The sequence below is a fragment of the Styela clava genome, chromosome 2 (assembly GCF_964204865.1).
Source record: "Styela clava chromosome 2, kaStyClav1.hap1.2, whole genome shotgun sequence".
Classification (NCBI taxonomy): Eukaryota; Metazoa; Chordata; class Ascidiacea; order Stolidobranchia; family Styelidae; genus Styela; species Styela clava.
The window spans coordinates 9,662,482-9,689,886 of NC_135251.1; the positions used below are offsets into that span (position 1 = coordinate 9,662,482).

Genomic DNA, 27,405 nt, shown 5'->3' on the forward strand with positions numbered 1-27,405 from the left:
AGCTCCTACCCCAGACTCTAATTCACAACGTTCCCACACCGACTCCCGTTCTGTCTCCCGTCCCATTTATACGAATAAAATAACTTTGTCTGATACCAGGATTGCCTATAAAAATACCCATAAATGGTAGCACGAAAACAAAATTCACAAAGCGTGTTTTGTAGCTTCACTGCAAGATCATACTTATAGGGATCATTTCTATAGTGTGTATCTAGGCCGTAACGTAAATTACTTGACAGTTTCGCAACCGCGATGATGCTACGAGGCCTTCGTCCCTGAGCGTGAAGTCGTCTTCGTTGTGGGTTTTGTATCCACGCAAAGCCAATGATGAGCGTTCCGCATGTGGTCTCACTGCGGAAGGGAAGAAGGTGGTCTGAGCGGTTCATCAAGTATATCTCTCTTCTCCATTTGGGGAAATCCTCCTTAGTTGTGAAATTGTAGTAAACGAGACAGGACGGGCAGTGTAATCTTATCTCGTCAGAATAAACGCTGTCTATTATTGTTATGCAACTTGTACGAAATTGAAAAAAAAACAACATAGAGTTTGTTCAATTTTGCTTTCGAGATCATACATTCAGGTATAAATTTTGAAGTTTGTACCTAGGACAGTGCTTTAACTACTTGTGGCATTGCAACATCTTTGACTTTTGCTATGGCGCACATGCGAATATATAAATTTAAACCTCTAGAATTTAATGCACTTATAAAGATTTTCAAAATACAATTAGGATATTTTTAAATCAAGATTTTATGTTGAAATGACCATAAATACAAACATCACAACAACAATCACAATAGGTTTTTTAAAACAACGCCGCAAGATTGTACTTCAAGTGACTTTGGTCGTTGAGTCAGTAACCTGACTGTTACACAATTGCGATCATGTCGGTGGATTTATTCGCAGTATATTCTCTATACAAGAGGAAGTTTCACTTACGCGTGAAATTAAAAGAGATGCAGCCGGAGGATGTAAACTCATTTGCTGGGAATGAACGCTGTTTTCCCGGAACTCCAGAAGTCTGTGCACTAAGATGGCGCACAGCTTGAACATAGTAAGTGAACCAGGTAAGGGTTCGGGTTGTGCGCCATCTTGGTGCACATACTTCGGGAGCGCCTTTTCCGCTTGTTATATGATAAGCGAGAACTCGGATAAAATCTAAAACACACATGAAAATTGACGAACCCTTCGATTCCAGTATGTATATTAATATATAGGCAGGTATGTATCTTGGTTGTTGCTTTATAGACTTGAACTCGCAACTGCAATAAACACTTAAAGATGGTTGTGATCAGAGCTGTTGCATCCGGCTTTAAAATCGACTTTTGGGAAAACAGCAAATCTAGCTCCTACCCCAAACTCTAATTCACAACGTTCCCACACCGACTCCCGTTCTGTCTCCCGTCCCATTTATATAAATAAAATAACTTTGTCTGATGCCAGGATTGCCTATAAAAATACCCATAAATGGTAGCACGAAAACAAAATTCACAAAGCGTGTTTTGTAGCTTCACTTCAAGATCATACTTTTAGGGATCATTTCTATAGTGTGTATCTAGTCCGTAACGTCAACAACTTTACAGTTTCGCAACCGCGATCATGTCGGTGGATTTATTCGCAGTATATTCTCAATACAAGAGGAAGCTTCACTTACGCGTGAAATTAAAAGAGATGAAGCCAGAGGATGTGAACTCACGACCTCTATGGGTGGTAAACTTCATTTCAAGCATCGTGTCACATATTTAAATACCCACTTAAAATTGCTTCCCAATTTGCTGGAAAGCCAAGAAACTGTATGTCCGTATGTTTGTATCCCATTGTAATTACAAATTCTGCAAATTGATTTATTGTTTTTTAGATTATATTATCATCAGTTGGGGCCAGGTATTTGTTTTGTATGTCCAGTTTGATTTTTGTTCCAATTATAATCTTCTTTAAGAGTACGAAGCATTTAGTTACTGCTATCTGGTGTGGGCCATCATAACTGTTATGAAATATTTGTTTTCTATTGATTATTACGGGGGTACGTAGTACGTCGCTAATGAAGTTTACAATTTTTCCAATATAGTAGTTAGTTTTATTGCAGTGTAGAATAAGATGCTTCGTGTTGTCTGAAGGGGATTTACAGAATTTGCATTTTAGTAATTTTAACACACCGGTTTGGTCGTATCTTAATGACATTCCCCTCATGCGGTCGCTGAAAATGTATCCTTCACGAACTATGCGGTAGGATAGTATTCGTTCCGCATTCGTGAACTTGTTTCTCGAGGTATTACTAACGAGCTGAACTTCTTCCCAGTTTATGGTTGGTGTCTGTTGGTCTTGTTCAGATGCTTTGCTCTTGAGCTTCTGATAAAGGTCTTTGTGTCTTGCCGTAACCCAATCATCGCGTGTGAAGTCTATTTTACGGAAGAGGTCTAGCATTTGCCTCCATGTTACGGGGGTTATGTAACTGTGTGGCATCGAGTTGCTATAAAGACTTGGATTAATTTCCTTGATTCTAGACCCCAGTGAATATAGTCCTTCTATATGCCAAAATTGATTGAGGTTTTCATCTCTCACGAAAGCTTTCAATCTTTCGACTTGACAGGCCTCCACCTTTGATTTGACATCAACCATTCCGATACCCCCACTCGCCACTGCAAGTTGAAGGCGTTTTCTATTTATCACCTCTATTTTTGCGGGATACCATAACAATTTATGGAGTGCGCTTTCAATTAATTTAATATTCCTTGAGGAGATGGTCTTGGTCCGCGCGTGGAATGTGATGATTGTTAAAGAGTTGATTGCCGTTATTTTGCCATACCAAGTCAGATGTCTTGGTTTCAATGAATTTAAAGTCCGGGTTAGTAATCTAATTATATCTTCCCACATTTTTCCAATGGTTTAAGGCCAAAATGTATTCCAAGTGTTTTACAGTCCGGTTTTATATATTGGTGGTATGAAGATTTTGATATCGAGTTGAGAGCTATTTTGGTGATGCATAGTATTTCCGTTTTTTCTTTGTTGATTTGTTGTCCGGCTGCTTGTTTGAAATTTTCTAACTCCACAAAGATTTTTGAGATGGATATTTGGTCTCTAACCGCAAAAGTAATGTCGTCTGCATATTGATCTATTTTATGCTCGTATGCGCCAAGTTTTATTCCTTTTATTTGCGAGTTTGCCTGGATCGATCTTGCGAGTGGTTCGACCGTTAAACTATATAACAGCATACTTGAAGGACATCCCTGTCGTATGCCGCGTCGAATAGTTATTGGGTTAGTTAGACGGCCATTCACATCTATACGGCTATATATGTCCGTATACATACTTTTTATGGTGTTAAATGTCTTGCATCCCAATCCTACGTGTTGCAAGACCTTAAATACAAAGCTGTGATTCACATTGTCGAAGGCTTTAAGATTGTCTATCATTATCAGAGCACCTGGGGTGTTTTTTTTTTGACAGTGTTTGAAAATGGCGTCTACGTTGTAATTAATGTCAGCTATGTTTCTTGACTTGATTGAACATTTTTGGGAGGGGCTTATAATTTGGTCCATAACAGGTTCCAGACGATTTACTATAATTTTTGATAGGATTTTGTAGTCTGTATTTAAAGTTGTGATAGGGCGCCAGTTTTTTAGATTTGATTGATCATTCTTTTTATATAAAAGTTTTACTTTTGCGATTGAGGCAGATTTTGATAGGGGCCGAAAGAGAAAATATTGTTTATAAATTGGATTGGATTGGAGTAAATTGGATCCGTATGGTGTCCCAAAAAGTAACGTAAGACTCCTTTCCTAGGCCGTCCATCCCAGGCGATCGGTTGTCTAACATCTGCTTGATAGCATGCAGAATCTCAGTACTATTCACGTGTTCTTCTAGACGGATGTTGTCTTGCTCTGAGATTTGCGTTGTTTCCATGAGAGAGAGGGAGTATTGTTGGTAGTACTCGGATGTCAGATGTTCCTCACCCCACAGATTTGTGTAGAAGTCTTCTACCATCTTTATGATCTCTTCCTCTTTGGTGGTTGTCCGGTTGTTTGGTGATCCCAGTTTAGTTATGGTGGTTTCTTTAGCTCTCTTCTTTATTCTGGCAAAAAAAGTTCTTGTTGGCCTTTCGTTCTCCTCAAGCGTTTCCATATTTGCCATCAAGATGTCCAAATTGTTTTGTTCTTCATATATAGTTTTTAGCTGCGATTTTAGGTTTTCTATTTTTAAAGTATTTTCTTTTTTCCCTTCATTTATCAGTTTTTCCAAATTTTCCGTAGTTGAGCCAGATTGTTTCGTTTATCATTTGCAGCGATTTTGGAGTAAGCCATTGTAATTTTCTTGATCCTATTCTTTGCATAGTCCCACCAGAATTGTAGTGATTCAAAGTTTTCGATTTCATTCAGGGCGGATTTATAGGTGTTTTTGATTACTCTGACGTATGTTTGATCGTTATACAACCGGACGTTATTTCGCCACACGCTTTTTCCCCACCGGATTTTTTGAGCTTGTTTTAGTATTATCTGGGGGCACAACAGGTGATCTGACACTGTGTTCATTGTATGGGATATTTCTGAGACCATATGATCCAAGTTTTTCGAGTTATAGATGTGGTCGATACGTCTTTCCTGCGATCCGGTAAGGTGCGTAAAAATTTGTTTTTTGGGGTATTTTCTTCTATATGTGTCGACAATGTGGTTTTCCTGGATGAACTTTTTTAGAATTTTTTCCGGCGGCCGAAGTTTAAAATTTCTGGGGATTAGAACATCAATTGGCTCAAGCACAAAGTTAAAATCGCCTACCACTATTATGTCATATGTGTCTATGTAATTCTTTAACGTTACTACCAGTTTTTCACAAAATTTCGTTTTTTTAGGACCGTTTTGGGCTGGGGCATATACGTTGAAAATTGTTATTGTTTGGCGGTCGATATTAATTTCTACGCTATCCAAGCGATGTTGGATATGTATGGCGTAGGTGGTTGGAAAAATAGTGTTTTCAGATTTAATCATAATGAGGGTCCCTTGCTTGAAAGTCGTATGGCATTTGTCCAATTTATCCAGCGTATTCATAAATATGTTATATCCTAGTGCTTCCGCCCATTGTGTGACCAATAATTTGTCTATCTTGCACACCTCTTGCACGCACAGGACATTTGGCCTCTCGTGACCGATATAATTTCTTAGATCATTCAATCGGTGTTGGACACCGTTTGAATTCAAGGATATTAAGTCTTTTTATGCATATAGGATCATGTAAGTAAGAAAGAGTTTTGTAGTTATATGGTACGTTGATACCAACGTTTAATACCAACGGACAGGCACGACCTGAAAGATTGGCATAGCACTATACCAGCTTCGGTTCAAACATGGCACGTATTTTGGGAGTGGTGTACGGTATGCTGTAGCCTAACCTTTGTGGTAAATAAATATAGAACACTATTTATAAATTTTATCAGAGTACTTTTTTCAGATGTTTCTTACTTTTTGTTATAACTGATTTTTATAACTCACAGTTTTGTTGTCGATCCCTTTTTCTTTTTCCCGATAGATTTCTCTTTTATGGTGCGAGTAGCTGATAACGATGAACCTGATGACGATGTGTCTTCTCTATTTTTCTTATTGTTATGGTCATCATTTTCCATGTCGGTTCTAGATATGTCCAAATTTAGCCTACTTGGCAGGGGCATGTTGTTTCCCAAATCTGCCGGCGCTGATGTAGTCTCCAGTGACGAGTCGCTGAACACTGAGGGCAGTGTTGTGTCTCTAGATTCAAAATTTTGGACAAGGACCTTCACGTACTCATTTCCTCTAGGGGGCGCATGAAAGGGTGTGTTTCCAATTGTTGATGTGGGCTTTAGACGCGTGGATGTTTTCGGCTTTGATTTCGGAATTTGTGGTGGAGTTGATATCGGACTGATTGGGTTGCCCGTGTCCTCACATTCCGACCAATTATTGATTTCAATTGAGTCAGTGCCCGAGGATGAAAAATCCTGTGTGTCCACATTTGTCCTGTTTCGGTCCCAGCGAGTTGTATGGTTGTTCCTTTTTGTGTCATTGTGTTAAGAGAGACTTCCAAATTTTCGTTATCTGATTTGTTTGCGTTTTGTGTTGTGTCTTTCGGTGTATTGACCGGTATTTTTTCGAAAGTGAGTGTCGTCTTCTTTGTCTTTTCGTCCGATTTTTCTGCCATGTTGTTGCTTGTGGGCGTGTTTGTCTCGCTTTGGGTTGCGTCCGAAACGAGATGCTGGACAGCTCGTTCATGTTGAGCTCTTCTCATATGTTTTGGGATCGCCCATGTTGCCACACCTTGTAGGTTCGGGAAGTCCTTTTCTCTTTCATCGCAGTGCTTTCGAATGTGTTCAGGTTTCTTACAGTGCCTACACACCGGCTCATTCTCACAATTCGTGAAAACGTGGCCGGTCTGCAGGCATCGGCCACAAGTAGGGAGATATAATTCCCTCGGTAAAAAGGTTTTGCATCGAATGCCCTCCATGATGACAAAGTCGGGCAACCGATCCTTCTTAAATTCTTCCATGAGAAAAGAAGTATAACCGTTATATACATCCGTGCCCCGATGATAGTTCCTGCTGGCACTTTTTATCTTTCCGCAGCCCAGATTGTGTATTATGGCTGAGGCTTTTGCCAAACTCGTCTCGGGCGGTATGCTTCGGATCGGTGCTTTGGTTGGCAGCGAGACCTCTATCGTGATGTTCTCCGCACGAATGATTCCGCCTCTTTCATGCAGGAAATCACCTCGCACACTTGACTCCGGGTCTTCCAAAGCTGCAAAAGATAAGATCCACAAATCTTTCCTTTCTTTGTATAATGCCCTGATATGCTCGCAATATTTCTGATTGGTAGTGTCCTTCTTTAATATGTCCATCAGTCTGGAAAAATCCAATTCTTGCTCTGATTTTAGAAATAAGATCCTTGGTCTTGTAGTGGTTGGTGTATTGATTGTACTCCGAGGTATTGTGGACGCAGCTGCAAAGTATGCCATGTTTCTATATAGTCCGAAATGTGCTAATAAAGAAGCTTTCCTTTTCTGATTTATAGTCCGAAAACACTCAAAATGACTCTCAAATATATGTTATAAGCTGACGAAGAGGCCCTATGCGATAACGCGGCGGGAGGGCCTCCCCCAAACTAAACTGACGGGAGCGGGGTTTTGATGCCCAAAACGACTCCAGCTGTCTGCTGTCCAGGTAAGCGCGCGAGGACAGCTTACCTTAATAAAACAGCCAATAATATGCGATGCGATGACGTTAGGAGTCAAGCGAAGGCGCTGCATTTGCGGTAATTATTTGAGTTTCAGAGCCTCGGTGCTGCTTCGACACCTTAAAAGTTTCACGAGGATTAGACTGAATCCAATTACTAGCCAATATAAAATTTTTGTGTATGATGGCCGGAGCCGCTGATTGGTCACTGTGACAAACAGAACCTCTATCACACAATACTACCACATTTTTCATAACCCCACGTCAAGATCATACTATAAATAATGCTCCCTCCAAATTTACGACGAAATACATTTTTAATCAGACTGCCGTATATGATAGTTGGTTACTGTGACGAACAGAACTTCTACTAGAGCGAATCTGGGTCTCATGTAGTTTCGTACCTAACATACTTTTGGTGGGCGTAGAATAACAATATTTGCATGTGTCAATCCTAACCCCCACCTGACTACGCCATTCAAAAATTACGCCTCTACGACGTCACAGTGACGTAATGGAGCCCCTTAAACAATACGAACTGTCATCCGAGACGATCGACTATTTCTCTCGTTTTTTCGTCGCGACGATCCAATATGAGAGAGATCGCTGACGTTATTAAGTTCCTTATCGTCGGGGCTGATGACATTTCGGGTGATCGTACGTATATTTGGCAAGCTCTATGACGTGATGGTGATGTCGTAGTGACGTAATTTTAGAATGACATAGTCAGGTGGGGGTTAGGATGTATATGTCAAAAAATGCTACGCCCACTAGAAGTGTGTTAGGTACGAAACTACACGATACCCCCTTCTTCCTGGGCAATGGGCATTGAAGTAGTTTTTCCTAGTTTGGCTGCCCCCTAACGTAGAAGCAATGATGAACGTTCAGCCGGTGATATACCTAGCGGAAGGGAGAGGTGGTCTGAGCGGTTATTAACTGCATTTCTGAATTATATAAAACGTCGAAGAGCTTTCTTCACAGTCACAATTTGCATCCTGACTTCCTAGACTTTGTTGGTCATCTCAAAAAGCGTTCTGTGTGCGTGTCATTTGATGGGCCATTTCCCACTTTGGTTGTAATATTTTAAAACAGCGATTAAACTATAATTCATTTTACATGATTATAGATTTTATGTACTAGGCCAATAAGCTCTTACATCTTACAAGAAAATAAATTTTTATGTAGGTGGCGGGAGCCGATAATTGGTTGCTGTGACCAACCGAACCTCTACTATAGCCCATCTCAATTTTACCACAAATGGGAGCATGACAACATAATTCACAAAGCGTTTTTCATCGCTCTGAGATCGTAATTTTTGGAACGTTTTTATAGTGTGTATCTTGGTCGTCACGTCAGCGAGTAGACGGTTTCGCAACCTCGACGATGAGACCGGGCTTTCTTTCATGGGCGTGGAATCGTTTCTACGGCGGGTAATTTCTTTTGTGGAGGCAGTGGTGAGCGTTCCGAGTTCTTTTTACCAGAGGATGGGGAGGAGGTGGTCCTATCGGTGTCTCCATTGTGATTTTTCTATTATTAGTTATGTATTGCCAGCACATGTTTACTGGCGTGATCTGATAGCTTCTATCATAGAAGTTTGAATCGTACATACGGCCAATCAATTACAGGTATTCGTCAACACGATATAAACGTATATTAAGAAAACTGTGCTAAACATTACGGTCCATTAGCTTCATTTATGGTAAATTTAAAATGGCAAGGAGCTTCTTCCACATCCCATATTTAGATTAGAAAGCGTTACATTTCATAATTGGTTACTGTGGCAAAGAGAACCACTGATCGTGTGTATTTTAATACTACCACAAATGGGAGCATGACAACAAAATTCACGAAGCATTTTTCATAACTGCACCTCAAGGTCGTACTTCCAGGTATCATTTCTATAGCGTGTATCTTGGCCGTTTCGTCAGCGGTTTGACTGTTTCATGGGTGATCCCCTTTGTGAAGCCAATGGTGAGCGTTAGGCTGATGATTTCACCAACGGATGGGAAGGCGGAGGTCTGAGCAGTATCTTAATTATGATTCTTCCGTCATTGGTTGAAGACTTGGCGGTGTTGCCACTGTTTGATTAAAATTAATAGACTCATTAGACGTAATCAGGGCTAAGAATACGTGAAATTTTTACTAAACTCGAAATACGAGCCTGTTTGTGAAAATACCGATGCTGATTTTGACTGTTTACTAGGCCATTTAAAAAGCGCATCTGATTTAAATTCCGGATTTTAGTTCAAAAAAATTTGAATCCAACTATTGCCGTCGACTCCAAGTAAGACGTAACATTTAAGGAAATTTGGGTTTAAAAACGTAAGCGCAATGTACCCATATATTTTGATCAAACACAACACAGGTTGTTTCCAAACAATAAAAAAGAGCAAAATAACCATAAAGAGGAGCATGGCGACATAAATTGCAAAGCATTTTTCAAAGCATCACTGCAGGATCATACTTTTAGGGGTCGTTTCTATAGTGTGTATCTTGGCCGTAGCGTTAACGACCTGACAGTTCCGCAACCGTGATGATGCGGTGAATCTTCCGTACCTGAGCGAGAAACGGTCTCCACCGTGGGATATTATCCCTTTGTGCAGACGATGTTGAGCGTTCCGCTGATTGTGTTACTGACGGGAGGGAAGAGGGTGATCTGATTGGTTCCTAATCTATATTGCACCTCCGCTCGATAGGAATGCTCAGTCGTTCTGTCTGTCTGTCCGGATTAATATTCCGTTTCCATGACAGCAGCGAAAAAAGCGCCGATCGTAAAACAGTCGTAATTTTCTCATATTTTTTCGCTATTTACTGGTCAACCAATTGAAATTTGGAGGTTGCCCCCTGTCGAAAAATATACTCTTTCGAACAAATCGTTGTTCATTTCGATAGTCTATAACCTGAAGAAGCCTTAGTAGTTTTAGTGAACCTTTTTTATTATTATTAGCCACAGCATAACTTTTGCGTGAGGAAACCGATGGAACGAACAGCGACCGGTATGAACAGTTTCAGTACAATTCTCTAACAAATTAGCTATTTATTACAATCGAGACTGTTGAGTAGGATAGATTTGCACCCGCCTTCCAAATCTTAGTTCTATTGAAGGCGAAAACTTGCAAACAAGTGGGATCATTAACACGATATTATAAGTAAGCATCCTTACATTTGGGACGATATGTTTTCTTCGCCTATATATGGCGCTTTGGCGAAATATATATTTTACTTATCAAATTAAATGCACTCACATGAATACTAAAATACGATTCGAATATTTTTAATTGAAAAGTTCATGTTAAAATAACCATAAATAGGAGCATGACAACAAATATCACAAAGCGTGTTTCGTAGTTTCGCTGCAAGATCTTTTAGTGATTTAGTGATCTCTCCATATTGTGTATCTTGGTCGGAACGTCAACTACGTGAAAGTTTCGAGACCGTGATGATATGGCAATGCTTGTTTTCCTGAGCGTGGAATCGTGCTCACCCTCGATTGCAATCCCCATGTGATTGAATAATTAGCGTTCCGCGTGCGGTCTCACTAGCGGAAGAAAAGCATGCGGTCTGAGCAGTTGGGAAATTTTTATTTATTCGGGCACTCGAAGCAGGCGAGTCGGGGAATAGAACCTATTTTGCTAAAGGTAAAGGCTCTAGCTTGATGTTAATTAACTCTGTATAGTGTCATTAACATTGGACTTTAGGATTACGCATCTATAGTCAAATTCGAAGGTATTAAACTACACTGTTGCTTTAAACACTTGGCGGTGTTGCCGCTGTTTTAATTCATTAGATAGATTCATTAGTCAGGGCTATTGAGAACGAGGAATATTCACTCGAATTGAAATATGAGCCTGTTTGTAAAATGACCGAAGCTGAATTCGACTCTTTGCTATGGCTCTAATATCCGAGCCATTCAAAAAGCGACCTTTATTCAGATTTCGGACTTAAGTTTTGTTGAAAAGGCCCAATTTTCCTTAAAGATCACATTCTATAAATTTTCTTGCTAGGAAGCATTCGGTGTGTTGTTTTTAATATTCTGAACTATAACAAAAATTAAAATAAAAAATAACCCATAATTTACTCTAAGATCATACTTTTATTAATCAATTTTGAATTGCGTACTGTTCACTGTTGCGTTAAACAAAATACTATATCTATGAATGCAGCTTTAGAGCAGTAGTCAACACAAAGCGAACTCAATTAGATATATGTTTGTGTTTATTTATCTTAGGAAAATACAGCATTTGATACCACCGTGCAATTCTTGTATCGTTTAGATTTTAGAATATCACAATTAGGCATTGTTTCATAAATAATTAGTAATTATTATTTGCAACATGATATAGTTATAACGGCATCGCCTTTTCTAATCCCCGTTGCTTACATCTTATAATTCATATTGCTTTTATTTATTGTTTTATGACTGCATTTAGTTCTCGTGGATATATTTTTAGCCAGAAGTTTTCAAATAGATCTCAACCAAATTTATATTGATGAAACATATACATGTACGCTTTTAAATTGCACAAGAATAAAGGTAATTCATATAAGTACTCTGTTTAGTATTTCACAATTACCTATTAAAGCAAACACTGTTTCCTCAATTGTATATATACATATATACAATTACGGAAATGTTTTCTTTTCTCGGAATGAATTGAGCAAAACATTGCAATTTTTTGTTGAGAAGAAACATTATGAGCAATGAATAAAAATATGTATAAGTTTATCCCTGAAAGTCTAACAGCGTAGACAGTGAATAACTGTGGAATGACGAGTAGTGCAATGAATTATGACATGCTGAGGTTGAAGGTAGTCCAATGGAAAATAATTCACCAGGCAGCTGTTTGATAATTGTTAAGTAAAACTCATTAGGTGGCATTCTAGCGTTGGAGAGAATTGATTCTTTGACTCACTGTCTCGTTAGAGAGACCTAACCAGAAAATGATAAAAATAGTTGGCCATATATCGAATTAGAGATTAAATTGGCGGTAAAATAAGCTTTATCTCGTCGATTGATGCATATGGCCTGATGTTACCGATGTAAATAATGTTGAACAAGGTAATCTCCTAGTTGAGTTGAAACTGGTTCATTGCCAGGTGAAAAGTTTTATATTATAGTATAAATGCGACACATTTTTATCCATTTTACTGTTGTCTATAAAATTTTGTTTTGACTTGATTTTAAACGACCCGGATTGATGTGTTTGTTAGTGAAGCGACTCTTCCTGACTGGGACTTGAACTCTAAAAATTGGGTGCAATTCGATTCGTAAGTCAAGTGACAATTTAACATTTGGACACCTTTATCCAACACTGCGCTAATTAGTATGAAATAATATAATAACCCTTGATGTAGTACGACCCATTTTCTCGCATCCAACTCATGCATTTCGCTATTGGACAGGTCGGAATACATTTTTAGAAACGATTTCAGGTTACCATATACGTTATTTAATAACAGCGTAATGTCGTATATATAAATTACCCTTTTTCGCTTATTCAGACATGAAATAAACTGTCACGTTATTTTTGAGTTTCATACTACAGTACTTTCACTGTATAATTGATACCTCCTTCGTAGTCTAATTAACACTCGCAAACTAAAACAAATGCGCGACAAAAATGCTTCCCGGCATTTCATCGCGAATGTATTGACTCAACTTACATATAGACATATATGAGATTTTATTCAATTCTGATAATAGTGGGAAGGGACGTAGAAAGAAACGTAGAAAACTCAAAAGATTTGCATTTGTACTTCATGTTTACGCGTAATTAAATAATTCAAATCTTTTATCTAATTATGGGAAAATACTTTGAATGAGTGTTAAAATATCAAATGCACTACCAAATAACCTATTTAGTCTTGATTCATTTATATATATATTCTCGTTTTTTACCAAAATGAATTTTAATAAACATATGTAAAAACTATTTATTTACCAGAATTGAAATGAAATGCGATGGTATTTATACAAAATTAGTAAATGTATTTTCATAATCACGGTATTTTCAGAGTAAATAAAATAGGATAGAATATTGTCTGCTGGTCATAGCCATCATCAATAATAGGATAAAAATACAAACAAAAATCCTTTTCTCTTTTGGCATTTCCAACAATAGATTTTATTTCTTGTGTGACCTTTTCCGCTCCGAATGTCAAATACTAAAGTTGTCCTAAAATAAAGTTCACTGATAGAGTTAGGCACTTTAAAAAAATATATATTGACATTACCCAAAAGTTTAATGGCCACAAATTGAACTTATAGGTCATTTTCTAAATTTCGTTGTTTTAGTTTTTGCCTGGGTTAGCGTTGATATTCTTAGCAATACTCTTTCTCGGAAACTGGTGGACCAATCGATTTCAAAATTTCAGTTCTTGAAAATGGAAAACGTCGTATAGAGTCGAACGCTTTTATTGTTTATCAAATTTTTGGAGTTCGTTGAGGGCCCAATACTTCACAGTAAATATTACTGTTTTTTTTTTATAATTTACGTAAACACTCGTATGACATTCGGTACCTAAAGATGAGTCGTGGAGATTCGAATACTTTTACCGTTCTTAATTTTTTTTGAGGCCTGAGGGCACAATCCTATATTACTGGTTTTTACACACCTTCGTATGACATTCGGTACAAATCAATTAAAACATTTAACAGTGGTTTACGGAGTCCATATCAGCCATTTGCCTTTCGTGTTGATATTTTAAGCATTGGTTTATTGCTGATTTGCAGGATGTTTAATTAATTTTCGAAGAAGGCTGTTGACAAGCAATCGCCCGGCAAAGGATCTACACTTTTTACACTACACTAATATTAGCATTTACGCATTTAACCTCTGTATGGTCAGTCGAACAAAGCAATTTTTTGTACCATTCAAACTTATAAATATTTTCATTTAATACTCTATAGTCTACTCTATACGACCAATATGTTCCGTGTTTTGTATTTTCATTCTTTGATCTTGCCATATTTTTTTCTGTCATTTTATATATATCGTTAGAGTTTTCCTTTCAAAAACGAAACCAGATACAGTACGTCACAAATCGTGATATACCTGATAAGGACATTAAATATTCAAAATATTTACGCCTAATCGTTGATCTCTAGAGACATTCAATAAATGCCGGGAAATTTGCGCTTTAAACCAATAGGAGGAAATTTTGATGTGTGTTTTCTTTAAATGAAATATTCATAGGAACGTTAAGTATTGAGATTTACTCCCTTTTTACGCTGTTAAGCAGAACAAACCTTTAGAATGGAAATTTTTCAATATACACAGCTTATTTACGTTATTCGCTTTAAACAAGATAATAGACAAGTCATTGATATTCTATATTTGGAAGAAAGGAATCTTTGCGTTCGGCAAAAATTTATTACTTCTTCCCTAAAAGCACATTTTTAAGTTAACTAGGATAAGGGAGGAAATCGTTTACTTCGAGATTTATTTTTGAATAGTTGTAAGCAATTTAAGCCTACGCACGTTTACTTCATCTAATAAAAATTTGACAGCGACTACGCATGATGTCACAACACACACTCTACGTCAAATTCTAGTAATTGCATGGGCTATACTGCGCAAGAAAGATCTAAAATGCCGCATGAACAACAATCGCTTTAACCCAATCTCATTTTTCTTTATTCGGCACGAAGTGTACATAATTAGATCTTTTATTATTATGCTGATTTTGTTCTTGTTTATTTTAGTATTTATTTATTTTTATATAAAATTATTACCGATCATAGATTTTAAAATATGTATGGAATTTAGAGATGCCAATTATTGATGAATTTTCTTTAATTGCATAATTTTAAAATTAGTTAGTTGTTGGCGGTTAGATTTGTTTGAATTGTGTTAAATGACTCAGCAATAATGACTACTACAGCAAATGTAATGCATATATGAAACTGGACATCAGGCTCAAAATTTATCGATTTCAGATTTTTCCAACTGATTTGATATATTTTATAGTATTGAATAAATCCCATATCATTTTGAAATCATGCCATACGTTAATCACCGCGTCATTTTTAAAATGAAATGTAACGTGATCAGATTACGTGGAAATATAGAAAAATGATTGAAAATATCATTATATTTGTGCATGCAAATGAGAATTTGAACTCTTGAATTGACTAACGAATTTGGTAAATACCGTAAAAATATGGTCAGAAATATCAAATAAATAATTAGACAACAGAAATTTCACTAAAATTCAAAAATCATTTTCACTTTCGGTTGGAATGATATCAACAATGAGTAATTAAATAATCATTTAGTGTTTTTCCATATTTCTTATTAATTACTAATATTTATCCTGCACTTTAAAGGTATTTTTTATCACAGTCATTATTATGCCATAGTCTAAAATTGTGTTGAAAGTTAAAATACCGGATCTATTTTTTACTTATCTCAGTCGTAAGAAAAATCATCAATAATGCAATGCATTTTCCGCGTGAAAATAGATTATAGATCTATTTAGCCATAAAAACTTAAAGATAGGATTTAGGGTGGATTTCTGTAGAGAAACAGTAATTTGCAGTAAATGCAGAAACAGCTTAAAACAATTTGAGTTCGAAAGGGTCCTTTTTTCAAATATTTTTTATGATGAGGTCTACATTATAATAATTACAATAGAAATAGAAAAATCCGGCGCTTGAAAAAGATTTATTTTAATATATTTTGTGCCATTGCAGACAGTTTGTTTGGCAGAATGTTTAATTTTTGATCAATTCATGTATCAGACTTGTATATACAATTGTATTCACAATTAAGCAGCATTTCTTTGACAAACCCACTGCCAATATATTGTTCTTGAAGTAGCAATATGACTGTCAATTGATACTGACAGTCATTGTATAATTATTCTTTGTCGCATTTTTGGACACGAATCGTATATATGGCGTTTTTGTTAAACTATTGCTATTGTTAGTAGTTTGTTTGAGAGGCTTGGAGTAGTTGTTGCAGTTGTGAAAAAATCTTTCTTTTTAAGTCCCAACTATAGGATAAATTGATTTCTAAACTATCATACTTAAGGATTTCGCTAGAAGACAATCTTTCCATTGACATATGATGACCTATGCTTTGCCGAAAATTTCACTTTTTTTATTTTAATTTATGGGAACAGTATTTTCACAGTTTAGTTCAATATATTTTATCATTACTCTTTTGTTTATTAGGAGAACCAGGTTTTACTTTATTGTGTAGCTTGAATATGAAAGGAGTAACTTGAATAGATCAGAAACAATATTAACTTATTTGTATATTATTCTATCATCATAATTATTTAATTGATAAATAAAAACGATTATAAGAGTTGTTTCGATTCATTGAATAGGTCAATATAAATAGCATTGTTTATTGGTATTTATGTTGTCACAATTTAAAGTAATATTTTCTGAAAATTTAATTTTCTTCATGTCAGCGCTACGCTTGCTAAATTCTTCTTATCTTGTTAAAAACGTGTACTTGACGACAATGCAAGGTCATGTCTTATTTTCGAGAATCAAGGTTCCCGTGCTTTTACAAGCTTGAATCAGATATGAATTCTTTTTCGCGTCCACTTGCATTCGACGGCCAATCAAGTTTCTGTTACCAACTGAGCAAAGTGTGTTTACCGTAGTTTGGAATATGACGATGGTCTGGAGCGTGACTTCCGAACGTGGAAGCGACTGTAAAAAAATAAAAAACACGTAGTATGTAGAATGTAAAAATAATTGTAGAACGTCACACCAAATTTCCATAGTTATTGATTAAGGAATACATAGTATCGCTGCGTACGCTTAGTTCAGGTCCAGAGTTTGAGCAAACAGCTATTTCTCATTTCTTATGTCAGAGGAAACGTCTTATATAAAACGCAGTAACAATTATAAGTATAAGATATATTTAAACGCAAAGAAATGGTGCAATTCAGAAACTCAATGCTTCTTCAGTATAATTATTTAGTATTATCAAGGGGTTGTGGGCGGGATTTAGAACCTATATTCAATAATCATGATTTAGAATTTCACTTTCATAAATGTAAATTTTGATTTGTCAAAACAGGTTTCACTTATAAAAGTTCAATCAAAGTTTGATCGTTAATTCGGGTAGGAAGTTGCGCAAGAATATTTTATTTTTTATTATTCTCTTGGTTGTGCGCATCAGATAAGGAGGTAGACAGCCAGCATTTGTAAGTTATCAAAAATACCATAATGTTTGAGCTTTTCGCATGTTATCCACTAATATACAGTATATTGAGAAGCATATGATGAAATGATCGGGTTACTGGATGACTGCGAACCATCGTGGTCTATTTCGCGGTTAAATTTCATTTGATTTTTGAACTAATGAAAAAATACTGCTTCAAAAGATGCTCATAAATTTGTGATATACTGGTTTGTGGATTTTCGTGAATTCTGCAAACAGAACGAAGATCATTGTATAAGATAAGATAAAATAGCTTTGCGGTAAATGTGAACTTTTCTAGATATTGATAACAAAAATATAGAATAAAATAAAGCCAGCCATATATTCTGGAGGTAAATTAAGAATGTTATATTTTATAGTGTACATTAGAAACTAGTTATTAACTAAAAATGGCTGGATTTCCAAGAGTTGAAGAGATTGTATCCGACCAAACAGTGTTTACTACAGCTGTCGCGGGTATGTGCGTTGATAATTTGTCAAGCTTCTTTTTTTTTAAAATCAATTCTATTAATTTAAGGTAAATTTATTATCGTGAAAATTCTTTGAAATCATTCTAATTGAAACGAACTTTAATTTTCGATAAGACTTTGTTGTGTGGCACGCAAGATTCCAGGAGAATCCATTCTATATAATGCATTCAACCTATGCCGACTGAAAATAAATATTATACGAATGAATTGTTGTTTAAGCCAATTAGCATTCTATAGTCGAGGCTATCCAAGATGTAACTGGGTTAATATACTTAGTATGCACTTATTTCATATTTATTATAATTACACAAATTCCAAATGTAAAAATTAAATTATAGACCGTTGATTATAGTATTCTGATCTGCAAAATTAAAAAATTTACGTTTTCAGTTAAACTTTTCATTTTGATGAATGTTGGACTTTTATAACCTATTATTTTATCATCAAATGCAAGTTTATGAGGAGGTTGCAAACAAGAGATTATATGTTATATGCCTTGCTGTATTAAAATGATAAAAAATTATAGCACATTTTATCGCTTTGTTAAAATTTTATGCTTCATTTATTTTTGTTGTTTGTTATACGCTGTTATTTGAATTTTATTTTTCCAGATTACGACGTGACAAACGAGGAGTTCGTTCTAGATGCAGAACTACGAGCCATAAATGGTTTCCGTGTATTTGTTTGTACAGTTGGTGTTCTGGGAAACCTAATTGTAATTACGATGATTTTGCTACTCACAGAGTTCAAAAAAGGAATCACACATTGGTAAGAAATATTTCAACCGATTTGAACAAAAAATTTCAAAATTTTTTTTTAGAAATTTTGACAATTTGAAGAAAAAAAATTTGTTTTGCTCATTTCATTTTTGTTGTTGTGTATAAGCCTATTGAGCACGTCAAAATTAGAGAATATTGAAGACACAAACAATGGACACATATATATTAGTCTGAAAATTTTATACACCCGAGTGAGCAGTTATAAATTTGAATAGATTTACCGCTGAATTTCTCAGAAAGAAATATACGTGTTATGTTATTCACCGAAAAACAATAGTGGAAATATAATTGAAATTTTTTCACTGTTTGCAACATATAGTATAAACTATAAACAAATAATTTTCATAGTCAAGTAAGATTGCCAAATAGGTCAGTATATGCAATATATGCATTGCTAACAAACTATTGGACGTACTGATATCTAATGTTTGAAGTCTTTTTATCGAATCTTGGATTCTGAATAGATTTCGTTAGGAATTGTTGATGATAATAATAATTCATAATATGGGTTTATATTAAAATATATATGATCTGTCAAAATGAGTTGAAAATTAACGTTCATACTGATAGGCCGCCATAGTAGTAAGGAAAGGAAAAATATGTTGAAATGTGAATACGAAATAGGCAATTTTTTTCATATCTTACACTTTGTAATTTGTTGAAATGATTGATTTTGTAAGTGATCTTAAATTTACGCTACTACAGGAACTGATTTCATACCGGAATTGCTAAAACACGATGACTCAAATTTACCAATTTGTAAATTATCCTTGTAGAATAAAGTATGTCCAAACTCAGTTTCATCGAACAATCGAAAACAAATATTCCAAAAAAGATTTAGCCAACGAAACAAACGTTGTTTTATTTTATTTTTATTTTGCATATATATCTGTAATAAAAGCTGAAACTGGATAAAACATTTTTTGTTTGCACGTAAATCATATTTTCGGTTTCGTGCAAATAAAAACGGGTGATTCTTTTCAAAAGTTTCGACTATTTCGCTGTTTAAACATCAATAGGTAAAAGTACCTTGTCGCGTCATAAAGTATTCAGCCAACAACCTTTTTTTATATTATCTAACAAAATTGGTACCATACACATAAGGTTAAAATCTACTGGTAACACCAATTATCTAAAAAATCCAACATTTTATAATATACTAGGTCAAACCAGAACCAAGCTACCAGGTTCATAAGTTTGCAGTGTTAGTTGCTCATATTTAGGATCAATAATTTTCAAAATCAGTTTCTATACTTTTTTTCGGTATATGCTGTTTTAGTCTATGTGCTAAAAAGGGATGTTTCGTGATCTCATTTTAACATTTAAAAAATAAAAACTGTCCAGCGTATGTGATTAATTACACACAGACACCTTTGAAACACATTTCCAGACAAAAATAGTACCGGCAAATTATTTGGAACGCCCAGCATCAAATATGATCAATCGAATAATTATTTTATGATTTTTGGTATTATCACAAGTTTACTACAAACTGTGCGTAAAATGCTTCACATAATCACATTTTTGCCTGTATTTCCATGAAATTAGGTAATTATATTATTAACGTATTATTCCATTTAGACATATAAAACAGTTGTGTTTTCCCCGCGACTATCTTAGCATTGTTATAACACGTTTTATCATTATTTATATCCTGACATCGCTTCTAAATAGAATTGATTGAAAAAATATTTATTTCAATTTTATTTCTATTCAATCGGTTAACTCTAAATTATTTTTTATTATTCCAAAGTATAATCAGAATTATTTTAAAGTCATCAATAATATGATTCTGTTCAACTGCATATGTATGGTTTAGTTAATATTTCTCCCTTTTTCAGGTATATTCTCCAACTTGCAATCGCCGATTCTGCATTTCTTCTAACTCTTCCGTTTCAAGTTGTGGAAGATGTAAATAACGAATGGATATTCCCCGATGGAATGTGCAAAGCAAAAGAAGCTATATTGTTTATAAATTATTACAGTTCAATAGCATTCCTCATGGTACGCTTTTATTGTATCTAAATTTTTGATTTAGTCTTCTCACATATTCGTAATACCTCAGGAGATTATTAGGTGATTGAATGTTTTTTTTTTGTCTTTTATTGGAAATAAACAAGACATCTATTTATTACTTGGAAAATTAGAGCGATGCTACCCTGGGCAGTCAGCATCAAAATTTAATAGCATTGATGGTCTGCATTGCCAAATTCACGCTTGTTGGATTTCAGTTTTAAATTGCATATTGGCATGCATTAATATGAAATCTGTCATCTGTCTAAAATCATCTATATGAAATCTGTTTTTAGATACTTTCCAATTACATGACGTGACGTATTAAACTCAAAATAGGTCAAATGATATATGTTTTTCAAATAAACCCTGAAAAATTTAAATTAACCCATTATCTTTTCAATTTGTCGGAGCTGAATACTATGTTTGTTATGGTTTACATGACAATAAGCTTGACGCGTTTTTATTCATTCAAAACGTTATTTTTCAATGTCACATAAAATCTAAACCTATTCAAATTTATAAATTTTGTATGTTTAGGTAATGGCTGTGGACCGATACATTGCAATTTGTCACGCGTTCTCTGATAGACTACAAAAGTTGAGGACCCAGAAAGCTGCCTATATTATTACTGCTGTAGTGTGGATAATTGCAGTATTGATCTGCATTCCCATCATGATGTTTAGTACAAAGAGAGGACAAGAGCCATACTGTAAATGCGAGTAAGGGATTTAATCATATGTATATATATAAGCAAATAAATTTGCTTCCAAATTATTTTTTTGACAATCAATGTTGTATTGCAGTTCATGCAATAGATTGCACGCCTTATGTCCTACTTCCAACCTGTATTATTGTGTTATATTTGGAAAGCATTTATAATGTCTCACTGGCGAAATATGCTGGTTTACCAATTCTAGTGTTAATTAAAATTACAAATGCTTATTTTGTCATAATTTGAAAATATTTGCTTATTTTCTAACTGACAATAAATGGCGGTTGTATAATTACGTTTTCATTTTAGATTGCAATTTCCTGAGCCAATGAAGTCACCTCATGAAATCTGTGTATCTGAAGGAATGGGACCGGACGTTGACTTGGGATCAGGATTTTCCTATGAGGATTGTTTAGATTTGTTTGCTAACCAAGAGAGTGAGCCAGCATGCGCCGAGCCGAGTTTTTCTGACTAGTATGCCAAATATGTTTTTATTTATTTATTTGAGTTTGCATACACCTTTCATTTGGACCAAAATGTTTAATTAGAAATTACTGTATAATATGAAATTCTGATCGACCAATGATGATGTCAATTACAAAAAGTTTAGGTAACCTTTCAAGAGCTTTAGAAAATATAAGTTAATGGAAAAATTTTCAAAAAATTTTGAAATATAATTCTCGAAGTTCTCAGATATATTGATATTTTATAAAAATAGGTAAATTTCAATAATGATTTTTAACTGTCTAATTATTCATTTGGGAATTTTAAACTTTCAATATGAAAAAGGCATAGTACATGTAGCCAACCCTACTTATTACACTCTGAATTACGCCGGTGTATTTTGACCTCTGATACCAGCATAAATAGGCCCAATTCCATAACCCAAAAGTTCGCTCTAGTAGAAATTAATTTAAATTAGTTACTTTGCAATTTAAAATTTTTATGATTATTTTAAGTATTAGGATTGTCTTAAATTTAGATGTTATTAATGTTGTAAATATGACCATATTGAATTTTAGTAAAAAGTAACTTAAACATATACTCATAATTTTTATAGCGAACAGAGTGGGAATGGTAGCATAGCGGAGTCAGAAGATACATTGCATCCAGGTTGTCATTATATAAACTATAACAAAGGATTCATTGGATTTTTGTATTTCAACTTCATAATTATGTTCATCGTTCCTTTCATAGTGAGTGGTTATTAGTGAAATATATTTTATCAAAACTTTTGATATAATTACGAATATAAATCAATAGCAGCATTTTTTCTGATATTTTTTGCAAATGATATATTTTACTGGATTGACTGACATAGATTGGAAAAAAAAATTAAAAAAGACTTTTGGCTAGTAGAAATACATATGTGAAATATACATAATATCAATATTATTTCAAGATTTCCATTATGTTACTCTTCGTACGAGAGTATTGAAAGGTCCTCGTACACTTTGTAATATAGACTAATGAAGGGCCAAAATTAAAAAAAGGGTAAACTCTTGTCATTCGATTTACTATACCACTACTGCCCTCATGTGGTGAGTAACTTATTGGAAATATTTTCAAAAATACTTCCATTTGTCATTGACAAAACTAAATCATTTTGTTATTTCAGATCATAGCAATGTGCTACGCCCTCATTATAGTGCACCTCCGTAAAACACGTTTCCGTGGGGACAGTTGTGGTTCCAATAAACCAACCAAGGATGACCGGGATACCAATAGAGTAGTGATTATGTGTGCAACGCTCGTCCTAGTGTTTGTTGCTTGTTGGTTACCATACCACTCAGTGCACATGGCAAAAATGACAGGAATACATGGAACAGTGAGTATTGAAAAATATGTCCATATCAAATGCCAATTTAACTTATATAATGAACAAAATTCGCTAAACTGAAAATCTAATTTTTAAGAACAGCCAAAACTGCACAACGGTATTTTTAATTAACAATCATTTACATCAATTATCAAGAGTTTTGTATTCAGAGCGACTTCTGTGGCAAACTCTTCTACGCAGCATCTCTGATGGCATATCTGAACTCTGCTATAAATCCCTATATCTATTTCATCGGTGCCCGATTCAAGCAACAATTAAGGTAAGTTGATTTTGCTCCTAAGCAACCCACTACTATCTGTCTAGTGTTCCAATTCTTTTTTTGGATAAACAAATTTTATAACTGTGTAAGCGTGTCTTATTCATATCTTATTAAATGTTTTCCCCTACCGGACTACTTGGCAACTTGCAAAAGCATTGTCATGCCTAAAAGTCAATTTTTTGGAAAGTTTATTTTACAGTATTAATTAATAATTTATGTGAAATTTAGAACTTTAATTTTTTATTAAATCTAATGCCGATTATATGCTAATTTAGAATTACATATATCCAAAAAATTTCTTTAATTTATTAGCTTTTATTACATCATTTTATTACAGACGAATGAGGAGTAGCAAAGCAGCTTCAGCCGTCATGACGTTTCTTACTCGAACAACTAGGGCTGACTTGAGCTCAGCTAATTCTGGATCGGACCCCACATCTGGGGATAAAACTGCGAAATACACACATGGAAAAGATAATAATGAAAACGACACACGTGTACGCGAATCGGGAGTTTAGTGTTTGCCTTTTCTGCACTCATTATAAATTCATTTCTTTGAAAGAAAATAAAAGTACATTGAATGTAATTTGAAAACTATGAAACAGTGAAAACTTCGAGTTTTGAAATACTTTGAAAATTATTGAGCGTCATTGTATTCGTAGTCTTTCATCAATATGATGTAGCGAGATTGATTATTTTTAAAAGATCTTCAGTGACCATAGATATGGCAATAAACTATAATAAAAGCCATTGATTCTATCTGCATATTTACATGCAGAACTATTTTCTTATTTGAAGTTCTCAGAGCTATTTGAAAAATTCTTCAAAATTATAATTTGCGAAATTGTTCAATGAGATGGAACTCGGTTTGTTGTTAAACATTCTTGCATCCAATGAAAGAACATCAAAAGTGCAAAATGTTCATAATATTTCTCCGGCACAACTAGTTCTATGTAACTAAAAAGATAAATGAATAAATAAAGTTTAATTATATTTTATACAATATCAAAGATAGAGTTTTAACCCAACAATAACATATGCTGGTATGTTTCGGAAGAAATAATATAATATTTTGGTATTTTATTTTGTTGATATATACCCGGGCAGATGCATTTTTTGCAGTTTTGACGTATATCCCACAGTTTTTACAAATAAAAGTATACACAAATCAAATTATATTTTGACTGACTTGAAGTCAATATATTGATATTTTTTTCAAAATCTGGCAAACATAAGCAATGCACGATATCTCCAATATTTCTGACTAGTTTATACTGTAAGAAGGTAAATCGTAGTTATTACGATGACTTACAAATATAGGTTTTCTTCAAAACAAATTATCCACCATCAAATAAAATCTCCGCTTATCTTTTTCGTGTTTGTTTCACTATATTTTTAATTTTCAGAATATTTTTTTTTCTAATGAAATAAATATACAGATAAAGTGCTTTTGTAGTAGTAAGTGTACCAGGTTAAGGTTGGGCCATAATTTCAGGTACAAATACTATACGGTATTCACTTGGCTAATCCCGGAACTCATAATATACCTAAGGAAATATATAAGGAAAATTGGAAAAAAATAATGGCGTACACATACTAAGTTGCGGTGTCCGCCATATTGGTGCACATACTTCTTGAGCGCCAATTATTGTGATCATGTCAATTATTTCAATTCATTTTGGAATGGATATTAATAAATATTTTTGAAAGCAGATGATAAGTTATATTCTACATTCGTAATGTAAAGTTTTCATACTTGCTGTGAAGTTTTTCATTCTGAAAAAGTATGTACACCGTGTACAACTCTATACAACCCGTCAATATCAGGTAAGAAGCATTGCCTTTCTAACTTGTCACATCCCAATAAATTTTATACCGAGAAGCCATATTATAAGTGTGGATATACAGTAAATGTGTTCAAATATTCTAAATTGTATTTACAGCAATATTAAACAGATTTAGCTGAACTTCTGTTAAAAGTTCAAAAATATTCCAATAAATATATATAAATTAAATCTCTTGGTCAAGCTAACCCGTAACACATCTGATCTATTGAATTTCCATAAAAATTGAACAATAATAATACCGTAACAACCATAAAAATGTATATAGCTTCAAAGAATAATTTTTTTTTTAAGTAAACCGTCGAAGTGGGGCATGATATAAATAATCTCATTTTATAGAATTATATTAACTTTATCTATATATATGAATAATATTTTCTATTCGAGATGGAGATTTTATAACTAGTATTACAAATATTTAGGAATGAGGACTAAAAATATATACTAGTGTCCACCTTGTCTACAAAATTTAAAATAATTATCAAATACAAGATCGAATCTGATTATCTTAAACTATATTTTTGATTTTTTTATATAAAAAATTATTACAGTATTTTCACATCAGCAAAACAAAATAATTATATTGTCAATCTTTGAAAATGTGCTGACATTTTAAAGAAGCCTTGACGACCATTTGCCAGTTTTGTAAACAAAGTGATTTCTACAAGCATATGAGCCAAACTTATTTAGATTTCACATTTGCACGGTGATGTCAAAAAAAATCAAAATGAATTATTAAACAATCTTTAGTTTAAATGGAATAAAACAACTTCTTGAGACTAAAAGCAGGATTTATTCTCAAATTAATGCGTTTTAATTACCTTAAGTAGTATACTATAGACCTGTCGTCCAAACCGTGGCCCGCGGGTCACATGTGGCCTGCGCGGTATTATTCGAAGCACAAGCCACTATTGAAACATCCAATATAAAAATTATTCCTCGTCGTCCAAGCGCACGAGAAGAACCACTCAGCTATTGAAAGTTTTTTTAGGTCTCTTTGCGAGCGTTCTCGATGTAAAGAGATATTTGAATTTATTTTTATCGTCTGCCATGTATTTCAATATGTTTTCCTGCCTTTTTTTCTGTGAAGCTTGAAGAGGCAGTTTTTATGATCTCAATATTTGACCGGACTTACTTGTGCAAGCAACTTTTTTCACAGATGAACCATGTCAAATCCCCTGTGATATCACTAATTTCTGACAGTAATAGGGAAAATTCGCTTCGCATTGCTACATCGTTCATCGTACGAATATTAACAAACTTGTTGGATAAAAGAAGTGCCATACTTCACATTGAAATATCTATGTGTACTAAAAACTTTTGACTTTACTGTATCTTCGTATTTTCATTGTTCTCATAATTTTGTGAGTAATGAAAACTAGAACATAACTACCATGTAATGTGGCCCGCGCAATCATTCGTAAACTACATGTGGCCCTTCGGCTATAAAGACGGGACAACTCTGCTATAGACTGTTATTCACTGTCTAACCTATATTACAAACTACCTCATGCACTTTAATTATGTTTCAATTTACAAATACTATGATTGAATAAGGCAATAAAACGGGTGTGTCAATGTCAAATATTTTATAAAGAGTACCAAAATCATATTTCACATTATTACAAAACGTTTGCCACAAAGGGGGATGTAAAAGTATATTTTTACAAAATAGCTCTGTTTCAAAACATGTGTTAATAAATAAACCTAAGCGAATAGTTCTATTTCTTGTTTTTATATATTTTCCTTCATCACAAAAGCTGGTATTTTTGTTCACAATATATATGTAGAGATACATATAAGTTTTCAAACTGCATTTGTCATGAAACATTGCATTCAATCCATTTTACAAATTAATATTTTGAAAAAAAGAAATAGAAAAACTCACAAGAACTATATTCTCATTATTAATGTGGATATGCCTGGAGAAAGTGAACACATTTTGTGTACAATAAGTTAGGATTGTATAAGGATTTCTAAAATATTTGAAAATACAGATTTTATTCCAGAGATTGTGAGTATTTGACAACAATTTTGCTGATGGCTAATAACATTGCATAATAGTGGATAAAGTATCTAGATTACATTTTTGTATGAATAGGTGATAGTTC

The 27,405-nt window shown here is 34.3% G+C and overlaps 1 protein-coding gene, 3 non-coding genes and 1 pseudogene across 4 annotated transcripts; all 5 read left to right on the plus strand.

Annotated features, from left to right (window-relative positions):
* Positions 1-173: 173 nt before the first annotated feature.
* Positions 174-382, plus strand: LOC144420176 (small nucleolar RNA U3). The gene has a single exon (XR_013474533.1). It is a non-coding gene; the product is annotated as a small nucleolar RNA U3 (small nucleolar RNA).
* Positions 383-1,515: 1,133 nt separating this feature from the next.
* LOC144420197 (small nucleolar RNA U3) lies at positions 1,516-1,608 on the plus strand (annotated as a pseudogene).
* Positions 1,609-8,489: 6,881 nt separating this feature from the next.
* On the plus strand, positions 8,490-8,698 carry LOC144420202 (small nucleolar RNA U3). Its single transcript, XR_013474556.1, has one exon. It is a non-coding gene; the product is annotated as a small nucleolar RNA U3 (small nucleolar RNA).
* Positions 8,699-9,641: 943 nt separating this feature from the next.
* LOC144420194 (small nucleolar RNA U3) lies at positions 9,642-9,852 on the plus strand. The gene has a single exon (XR_013474550.1). It is a non-coding gene; the product is annotated as a small nucleolar RNA U3 (small nucleolar RNA).
* A 7,849-nt stretch (positions 9,853-17,701) lies between these two features.
* On the plus strand, positions 17,702-24,995 carry LOC120336311 (somatostatin receptor type 5-like). The gene is made up of 9 exons (XM_039403971.2): positions 17,702-17,830; positions 18,456-18,612; positions 20,465-20,627; positions 21,177-21,358; positions 21,661-21,825; positions 22,412-22,547; positions 22,970-23,179; positions 23,341-23,450; positions 23,788-24,995. Exons 1-9 carry the CDS (start codon positions 17,764-17,766, stop codon positions 23,966-23,968), a joined length of 1,371 nt encoding a protein of 456 aa, XP_039259905.2. The 5' UTR covers positions 17,702-17,763; the 3' UTR covers positions 23,969-24,995.
* The last annotated feature ends 2,410 nt before the right edge of the window (positions 24,996-27,405 follow it).

Excerpts from the sequence above, each read along its gene's own strand:
- LOC120336311 (XM_039403971.2), top strand. The coding sequence starts at position 17,764 with ATGGCTGGATTTCCAAGAGTTGAAGAGATTGTATCCGACCAAACAGTG. Across the intron at positions 20,628-21,176 it reads GTTCAATAGCATTCCTCATG|GTAATGGCTGTGGACCGATA; the intron begins GTACGCTTTTAT and ends TTGTATGTTTAG. Across the intron at positions 23,451-23,787 it reads CGATTCAAGCAACAATTAAG|ACGAATGAGGAGTAGCAAAG; the intron begins GTAAGTTGATTT and ends ATTTTATTACAG.